This window comes from Amblyomma maculatum, chromosome 8, assembly GCF_055883805.1.
Source record: "Amblyomma maculatum isolate TAMU_Amacu chromosome 8, ASM5588380v1, whole genome shotgun sequence".
In the NCBI taxonomy this organism is placed as follows: Eukaryota; Metazoa; Arthropoda; class Arachnida; order Ixodida; family Ixodidae; genus Amblyomma; species Amblyomma maculatum.
Window position 1 is genome coordinate 57,392,865 of NC_139351.1, and position 9,584 is coordinate 57,402,448.

The window sequence follows — 9,584 nt, forward strand, 5'->3', positions numbered from 1 at the left end:
CTGTGTATTACTGTGAGTTCTCAACTCCTCTCCTTTTCTACCCTCCCCCTTTAATCCGCCATTCCCCTTCCCCAGTGCAGTGTAGCAAACCGGAATTCATTCTTTTTGGTTAACATCTCTATCTTTCGCCCTCCTTTTCTCCTCCTCCTCCCTCCTGGTATAGGATTTTATGTCTTGCAAGATAGGCTCTGTTTTCCAAGGTTAGAAGTTCTGCATGTTTGAGTAATTCTGTTGGTGAGCCTGTGATGAAGTGTTTATTATATATAAATCTTAGTGCCTTTCTTTGTACTGCCAGCAAATTTTTATCTGTTGTAGGCCGTCATTGCACCCGCCACCGCTTCGGTGGTGGACGACGGCTGTTGTTGCGGCGCGCGCCTTTCTCTCCCTCTTCCTTTTATTTCTTCTCTACTTTCGCTTCTGTCTGAGTAATTTTAACCAACTGGGGATCTTTAAGGTACGCTGTCATCGTACTTTCACTCCCACCTTCCTCTCTTCTTTTACGGCGCGGCTGAGCAGCGGAGGAGGCTCAGCTACAAAGCCAGTAGCAGGCCCGTACATTTTCTTTTCTTTCTTCCTACAGCCACAACAACAGCAACAGCTGCTTAGTAGAGGAGTGAAGGGTGGCTGATCCTGGTCATGACGGGGCAGGGACAGGTAGGTCAGCGCAGCTTGCGGGGGGGGGGGGGGGGGGGGGCTAGCCTGCTACCAATTTTTATCTGTTGTAGGCCGTCATTGCACCCGCCACTGTTTCGGTGGTGGACGACGGCTATTGTTGCGGCGAGCGTCTTTCTGTCCCTCTTCTTTTTCTTTCTTCTCTATTTTTTTCTTCTGTCCGCACGAGGCAGCGGAGGTGGCTCAGCTACAGGGCCAGTAGCAGGCTCGAGCATTTTCTTTTATTTCTTCCTACAGCCACAAAAACAACAACAGCTGTTTAGTAAGCGGGTACCAAATGGTATTAGCGTACTCCAGTACTGGTCTTGTAAGTGTTTTATATGCAAATAACTTTGTTTCAGGTGGTGCTAGTTTAAGACGCCTCTCAATAAAGAATAGCTGTTCTAGGGCGGTTGACGTGATGGTTTTAACATGAGAGTTCCACTGGTAGTCATAAGTTATTGTCACATCTAGATACTTATGCTCATGAACAGAACCAAAGGGAATGTTGTTAAGGGTGTACTGAAATGCTGATGTATGTTCCTTGTTATAGATAAACGAACAGACTTATTTAAAATAATATTAATCTGCCAAGCCTTGGCACCAATGATAAACTGATGTTATGGCGTTGTTTAAAGTTAGATGATCATCAATGGCGTTTATTTCCTGATAAAGAACGCAATCATCAGCAAAAAGTTTAATATTATTTGAAGCGTAAGCTGGTAACTCATTTATAAAAATTAAGAGCAATACTGGGGCTAAGACAATTCCTTGGCGTACTCCTGATGAAACAGTAGCTAAAGCGGATTTCTTGTTGTTAATTTTAACAAATTGTGTGCGCTTACTAAGATAAATTTTTATCCAATCTAGAACAGGACCAGTTCCCAACGTTAGCTGAAGTTTTACCAAAAGTTTTGTGTGTGATACGCGGTCAAATGCCACAGACCAAGACAAGTCCACTTGTCAAACGTTGGCTCATCTGCGACCTGAGGCGTACCCTATTTACCCTTGTTCAGTTCTTTTTTATATTAATAAAGTCTAGAAATATGAGGTCTATTTGCTTCTGGTTATCAATGTTCAAGCATATATCATGTGTGAATTCAATTACCTGAATAGTGAAAATGCCCTTACGAAAACGGTGTTGACAGGGTATTAAAATATCATTTACTTCTAGGAAGGCATTTACGTGTTTTACGATATGTTCTAGCAGCTTGCATACTGTGCTGGTTAATGATATTGGTCTGAAATTCGAGGGATCAGATTTATTTGCCGATTTGTGTACTGGGGTTTGTTTTGCTGATTTCCATTCTCTGGGAAGGGTGCAAGTGGATAAGGATTTCTTAAAGAGTAGAACAAGAAATTTAGCCATCAACTCGGCATATCGATGCAGGAATATGTTAGGAATGTTATCTACCCCTGGTCCTTTCTTAGTGTCAAAATTTAGTAAAAGATTTAATACTCCAGTTTCTGTTATAATTATAGGTTCCATCTTCATACCTGTGCTAGAGTTCATTCTGGGCAGTTTTCAATTATCACTTGTAAAAATGGAGCAAAAGTGGCTGTTCAGAGCAATCGCAGTGTTTTTTGTTATCTTCGGTAGATGCTTGTCTTTCACCTCGTGCTTTAGAGTTTAACTAACGCCAGAATTTTTGGGGACCATTCTTCAGGAAATTGGGAAGTGCTTTCGTAAATTAGAATGATTTGGCCCTCTTAATTTTTTATTTCAAGTCGTCAATGGCGAAAGGTAATTTTTGTACTGCGCGTTGTGACAGATGGCTATTTTGGTTTCTTCTGAGTCGGCGAACTTTTCGTTTTGCGTGAATAAGGGTTCCAGTTATCCAGGGGCTGTGTTTATGCGTTTTATTAGTCTTCAAGGGAACGTAGTTAGCGATGCAATGTGACACAACTGATTTGAACAGCTTCCATAAAATTTCTATGTCTGTGTTCGCATCTTATGAGAGTTCATTGAATGACGACAGTTCCGGAGACAGTGTATCAATGATGCTTGTATCGTCAGCTCTGCTGTAGTCTTTGTATGTTTTTGTTGATTGTGAAGGTACCGCGTAATATATCGTGATATGGTACCGCACACAGTACTATAGTTGGTGGTCTGACAGGCCGGATCCCACTTCGGTATAAGCTTTATGACTGGGAAAATGATATCTTAGAAATACTAGATCTAAAATGTTAGAGCTGGATCCTTGTACTCGAGTAGGTTCAGTTACTATATGGGGTAGATTAAAAGAGAGCATGATGTCAAACAGAATATCTGCGCTAGGTGAGCTGTGGTGTAGTGTGTGCCAGTTGATATCGGGTAGATTTAAATCACCTAATAGTTACACCTTGTTTCGCTTTACATGCTGCTTCATATACACGTGCGATGATTGTAGCACATTAAAATCAGAAGAAGGACTACAGTAAATGCATCCCACAGTGAAAGTGCTATTAGTAAGGCAAAGGTTTCAAAAAACTACTCCAACTCCCTCGACCTCAGGCAGTGTAATAAAAGGGATTTCTTTTTTACCAGTAAAGCAACGCCTTCGCCTCAAGTTGATCGATTTTTGCGAACAATGATGTAGTTTGGGGGGTAATTTCAAAATATTTGATGTCTTTCTGTTATGCCTTTAAATGCCGGTTCTTAAGCTAATAATATTGATTCGAGGGGACTGAGTTTACCAATAACGCTTCGAGCAATAACATTAGCGAAACGTATTTTGGACGTTGTGTACGGCGTGGACGGAGGGTCCGTGCACCGATGTCCTGGTTTTTTGTGCCGTTTGAATTTAACGTTACGGGTGACACATCATTGTTTCCTCGTCCCAAAAATAAAGACAACTAATAATCTTTAGTTTTTCGTACACAAATGATACCTTATCATCGGATACCTATGATACCTTTCTTGGTTTTTCATATTCCCACAACTTCTTTTTAATGCTTTGAACACGCGGTAAAAGGTCCTCGTTGATGGCGTAGGTACGGTGTTTGAGTTTGCTACAGTTATGTAAAACTTTAGTTTTCTCTCGGAAGTCTAACAGCTTAAACATTAGTGGTCTAGTTTTGTTTGCCATTGGCTTTCCTAGCGTACGTTCAATAGACACTTCCTCTAGTTGCAAGGTATGCTTAATGACCTTTCATTCATTGCGCGTTCCAGAGATTCGTAATTTTTCCTTGTCTTCCCGTATGCTGTACACAATGAGGTTCCATCTTCCAGACTGATTCTCTAGATCGTCTAACCTTAATTGTTTGCAGGCTAGCGATTTGTTTAGTGCAGGCTGAAACATTCTCTTCAAGGTATGCTAACCGTTTTAGTTTTTTATCGACAGATGTCAGTCTTTCTTCCTTTATTATCTTTTTGCCTGCGGCGATTTGACTAAGTTATTCGGCAAAGTCTGACAAGTCGGGCCATTATCAAGCATCATGCTGACACGGTTGCCATGGAGACAGCCGCCACTGACATTATTGCGCATCCTAGCAAAAAACAAGCATTTTTAATGATTTCTAAACAGTTGTCGGTGCAAGTCGTCGTTACAAATATCGTTCATCACAAGTCATTTTAGTCAATCTAAGCATTTTCAGTCATTTGCAGTATTCATTAGAAGTCATCTTTAGACATATTTGCCATTACTAAGAATATTAATCATTTCTAATCAATTTCAGTTGTTACAAGTTGTCATTTGACATATGGGTCCTTACAGTGATTAGTAGCCATTATAACCTCTGTCAATCATATTTTGTTAATTCTGTCTTCATACAGTAACATTTCCTGATGATGTGATCGGCAGTCACTTTCTGCCGGCGCCACATCAGCCTAAAGGTCTGTTCACACTTGGTACTAGATGAGGACGCGCGACCACCAGTCGCGCGACCAGAGGAGAGGAGCTCGCCACTACCGATGTTCGCACTTGCGACAGTCGCCTTCTCGTTCTGTTCTCGTTCCGAACGCGTTGGGAGTAGGAGAGCTGCTGGGCGATGACAGTGAACGTCGGTAGCTGCCGCCTGCCAGACACTTCAGCTTTTTCAGGCAAGCCGGTACGCATGCCGCGGTCTCGTGTTTCCAGGAGAACGCCGACGACAAATAGACGATGTCAATCACCGTGGTGTCAATATAAAACGTTGCACCTGCGTTAAAAACTCATTTCTCAAAAGTTCATGGTATATACCGGATAGTCCGAATATCTTTCCAATCTCCTCCCAGGCCATATCCTGTCTCCCTGCCTTTGAATTCCGGGTGCCGTTTGTAGAAAAGGTAGGGGTATTCTTTAATTGCATTCAGAAGGTGCTCGATCGAGTACTCCGGGGCCTCGCTGATTGGTGAAATGGTTTGCGACTAGTAGTCGCGCGACTGAAAATTCGAGCAGTGCCCGATCGGCCCGCGGCACTCTCTTTTCAACCGATGCGACCATTTGCGACTGTCGCTTCTCGACCAAAACTGTCGCGCGACCGCTGCTAGTCGCAAGTGTGAACGGGCCTTAGGACCGCGTTATCCTTAATATTGAAATTATTTGAGGATTCAAAGGGAGAAGATTCACAGCAACCAGAGTCCGTGTGTTGTTATTGATCACTAAACGTAACTTTGGGAACAATTTCAGTCGTCACAGGTTTTCATTAGACATATGGGTCATTGCAGTGATTAGTAGGCATTACAACCTCTACCGATCATATTTTGTGTAATCTGTTGTGTCACATCTCCTGATGTGATCTGCCGGCGCCACATGAGCCCAAGACCGCGTTCCGCCTAAGGAGACAATGCACAGCTAGGACAAGCGTTTTATTATTATTGACCACTAAACTTAACTTTGGAAAACCTGCTGACATATACGAGATGAATATTAAAATCTGAAATACTTCCACCAAAGAGTGCCATCAGATTACATAATTAATTTGTTAGTAAAATTTTGTCCGTCACAGTGCACACAGTTGTAATCCAATTTAGCTCTGGACTTGAACACCACGACGCGCCCATGACATTATGAACACCTGTTGTTGTTTTTGTGACTGTAGGAAGAAGGAAAAGAAAATTTGGAGGACGCTTAAGCTTCGCCTTCAAGAGTGGAACGGGATAGCGTTATTGCACCTCGTTCGCACCGCCCAGCGCTACCGGCACTGGTAGACGGCGCCGCTTCCATCACACGCGTCTCAAGAGCGAGCGCGCAAGGCCCTGCAATACAACACCCGTCGACCTGCCAAGGAGTGTAAGACAATGCGCTACGGCGCAGCAATCACTGATGAGGCGCCCCGCGTCGGACTTTGCACTCGCGAATTACGCGGTGAGCGCCGAGCAACGCAGCGTTCGGCGCGGCAACAAAACGTGCGCCTGAGCAAGCGGAACGAACCAAAGAACTCGGTGTCTCGGAGGGAGAAAGCCGGGCAGCGACGCGCCATGAAGGCGGACGCGATCATGGGGCTGACGCCTTGATGGGATCGTCCTCTATCTCGCTTGGGAGCACCACGCAGAAGCATGATTCCTCGGAAGCAGCTCGGCACACATCGCAGGGGACGCTTTCCCAGCAGAAGCGCTACGGCGCGGCGATCACTTCAGAGGCGTCAGGCATCAGACGCTGCACCTAGCAATCGCGCTGTGAGCGGAAAGAGGAGCCGCGTCGCCTAAACACCACTGTTCGAGTGACGCACACTGCATGTTGAAAGGGGAGAGAGCGAGAAAACTTATTAAACGCAAGAGTATTGGGGCATCCTCGCACCGGTACCCGCGCGGCCCGAAAGGGATAAGCGGGTGAGCAAAGATAGTGATCTAAAGAAAGGATAGACGCTTGATTCTACAACCCGTGAGGGTGCACGGCGAAACGTCAGGGGCGAGTGGCGCGCCACGTGTCGGGGCAGCGCCGCACATTGCGAGGAGGGGTTCTTCTGTGTTTGCCGCAAGATGGCTCTGCATGTGCGTAGAGCGCAGAAGAAATGTAGCGGAAACGTACTTCGCTACTCGTGTAACTGCGACTTTTGTAAGTAATATGCTCATAATTACCGATATACACCGCAGTATAACGTTCTACGGCACTTTTCTAAGGCAACACCGCATTCACTATAAGCGCTTTTGTACCACTTTCAAGCATCGAACTCGTGGCTCGCGATAGCGAACGGTCGCAGAATCATGAGCTCCGTCGGAGCGGCGATAGCGGCCGTTGCCGGCCGCGGAAACAGGTTTAGCGCCGAAGAAGACAAGGACTACGAGATCGTTTTGCCTACCCTGCCCACCGGACGTGTTGTGTTAAACACGATGTTTTTGCACGGCGACGTGCGTATGAGGCCCTACAGGGTCGAGGACTTCAGGGATGCCCTCGCTAACGTCGGTGCACTCCCCGACGTCGTGGCGTTGGGGGCGTACCAAATCAACCATGTGTGGGCGGTAACCATGAACAGCACGGAAGCCGCGAAGAAGCTGGCCGCCTTAAAGGAGCTGGAAGTCAAGGGAAGCCGCTGCCTCATATTCGACCCTGAAGACCAGCAGGTGAAGCTACGCCTGCACTGGATGCTACACGGTGTCCAAGACGAGGACATCCGGACTGCTTTCGCGGCGTTCGGAAACGTGACCGAGGTGACGCGCGAGCGTTGGCGCGTCGTTGGAATGAAGGAAAAGGGATCCACCACGAGAACAGTGGTGCTCAAGTTGAAGCCAGGTATGAAGGTGGACGACCTGCCCCACCAGCTTCGCGTCGCCGGCGAGTTGGCTCTCGTGGTGGTTCCCGGGCGGCCGATGCAGTGCCTGCGGTGTCACGGCGCAGGCCACGTTCGCCGTGATTGCAAGGTGCCCAGGTGCTCCAAGTGCAGGCGCTATGGACACGCGGACGAGGACTGCGTCCGCACCTACGCGTCAGCTACCGGGCTCGGTGCGAAGGACGACAACAGGGAGCTGATGGACGTCGCCGAGGCTGAGGAAGCAGCAAAGGGTGCCGACGTGCTGGACAAGGTTCCCATGTCGCAGGGCACCTCGGTGACTTCGAGTGGCGACGCCCCCCTTGCCGATAAACCAGAGCTCGCGCCAGCTACGGTGAATTTGCCACAGCCAAGCGAGGAGACCTCAGCGGACGCGGAGAGCCTGCCGGCTCCCAAGGACGCAGAAGCAAAGGAAGTGAGCGAGGTTCACCGGCACAACTGCGGTGGTCGGACGACCACGGCCGCTTCCTCCGGGAAACGCCCACATGCCGACACCAGCACCGGCGACGACAAGGAGGCAATGCCCACTTCCGAGGAACCACCAGCAAAGGCGCCTCAAACAAGGAGGCCCACGTTGAAGCTTCGCCCAAACCTTGCGAGCGAGAGGCGGGCCGGCGACACGGCGCCTCTCGAGCACGGCCAGAAGCTCGAGGAGGACGGCGCCAGCAGCGACGGAGGCGTCTAGCCTTGTGCTAGGCGCGAGAGGTAAGCACCGTGCTTTCGGTCTCTTGTTCTTATTTAAAAAATGGCTCCTGCATCACCGTTGAAGGTCGCCACGCTAAATGTTAGAGGTCTGGCAGGAAAGAGAAAACAAGGCCAGGTGTACCGACTTTTAACGGAGCATGATATTGATGTATTAGCTGTGCAGGAGACGAAAGTTGACGGTGAGGAAGAGACCGAGAGCATGGTGCAACGTTTCACGCCTAGGTTTTTTGCTGTGGTTAGCCACGCTGTAGGCACATCGGCTGGCTGTGTTCTTTTTGTGAAGAAGTTGCCGGGGCTTGAAGTGCTTGGTCATTTTTCTTGTGAGTCGGGCCGGTGTGCACTTCTAGATTTTTCGCTGAATAGCACGGATTGGCGGATTGTCTGTCTCTACGCGCCTAATGTAGCAGATGAAAGGGCGCAGTTTTTCCAAGGCATCCAGCAGCGGCTCTGCACCGATAGACAACTGATCGTCCTAGGTGATTTTAATTGCGTCCTTAGTGCGCGAGACAAGACAAGCCGGCGGCCATACCGAGACGCAAGCACTGAAGTGCTATCGCGAATTGTTGAGGAGTGTAACCTCGAGGATGTGGCAGAGTGTCTCGAGGGAGCCCGCACCGTAAAGCTCACGCACTTCCAGGGTTCGAGCCATGCAAGGCTGGACCGCATTTATGCATCCCTCGACATCTTACCTGAATGCAATAGTTATGAAGTAGAGCCGGTATCGTTTTCAGACCATTGTTTAGTTAAATGTTCTTTTGGATGGGTAAAGAGAGGGAATTCTTTTTCGTGGGAAATGTGGAAATTCAATAATAAACTCTTGCAGGATGAACATTTTACCCGCATAGTAAAAGAAGAAACTGAAAAACTAAACCCAAGTAAAAATATGCACCTTTGGCAACAGTGGGAGCTGTGTAAAGAAACTATAAAAATTAAAGCAATAGAGAGGGCAACCTGTATACGGTTTGAGGAAAAACAGAAAGAGACGGAGTTAAGGACACTGCTCCGTACGTTGCTTAAACAGGAAGCTCGAGCGCCGGGGAAATGGATTGAAGATATACGGAAAACAAAGCAAAAACTAGAATTGATAGACGAAGATCTTTATCGAGGTGCGTTAGTGAGGGCAAGGGCAGAAGACACAGCTGGAGGGGAGGCGCCATCAAAACGAGCGCTAGGATTCGAAAAAGCAAACGCTCAACGGAACCACATCGACCAAATATATTGGGGCGGTATCTTGGCGGCGGACAACGACCACATCAAAGCAGCGTTCAACGCCCATTACCAAACCCTCTTCGCATCCCACACGGTAGACGCTATCACTTTTAAGAATAAGTTTCTGGCGACGATACCGCGTCTGGACGATGAAGTGAAAGAGAGATTAGAACTAAAGATAACTGAAACAGAAGTGGAGCACGCTATTGACAGTTTAAATGCCGGTAAATCGCCGGGACCGGATGGGTTCAGCGCAGGTTTTTACAAAGAATTTAAGTACGAAATCACACCTATTTTGAACGCAATTTATAACGATGCCTACACAGTAAATGCCCTGCCTCCGTCATATG

The 9,584-nt window shown here is 47.5% G+C and overlaps 1 protein-coding gene across 1 annotated transcript; it reads left to right on the top strand.

Annotated features, from left to right (window-relative positions):
* Positions 1 to 6,757: 6,757 nt before the first annotated feature.
* LOC146181214 (uncharacterized) lies at positions 6,758 to 8,902 on the top strand. The gene has a single exon (XM_084576294.1). The coding sequence runs from the start codon at positions 6,758 to 6,760 to the stop codon at positions 8,003 to 8,005; it is 1,248 nt and encodes a 415-aa protein (XP_084432420.1). The 3' UTR covers positions 8,006 to 8,902.
* The last annotated feature ends 682 nt before the right edge of the window (positions 8,903 to 9,584 follow it).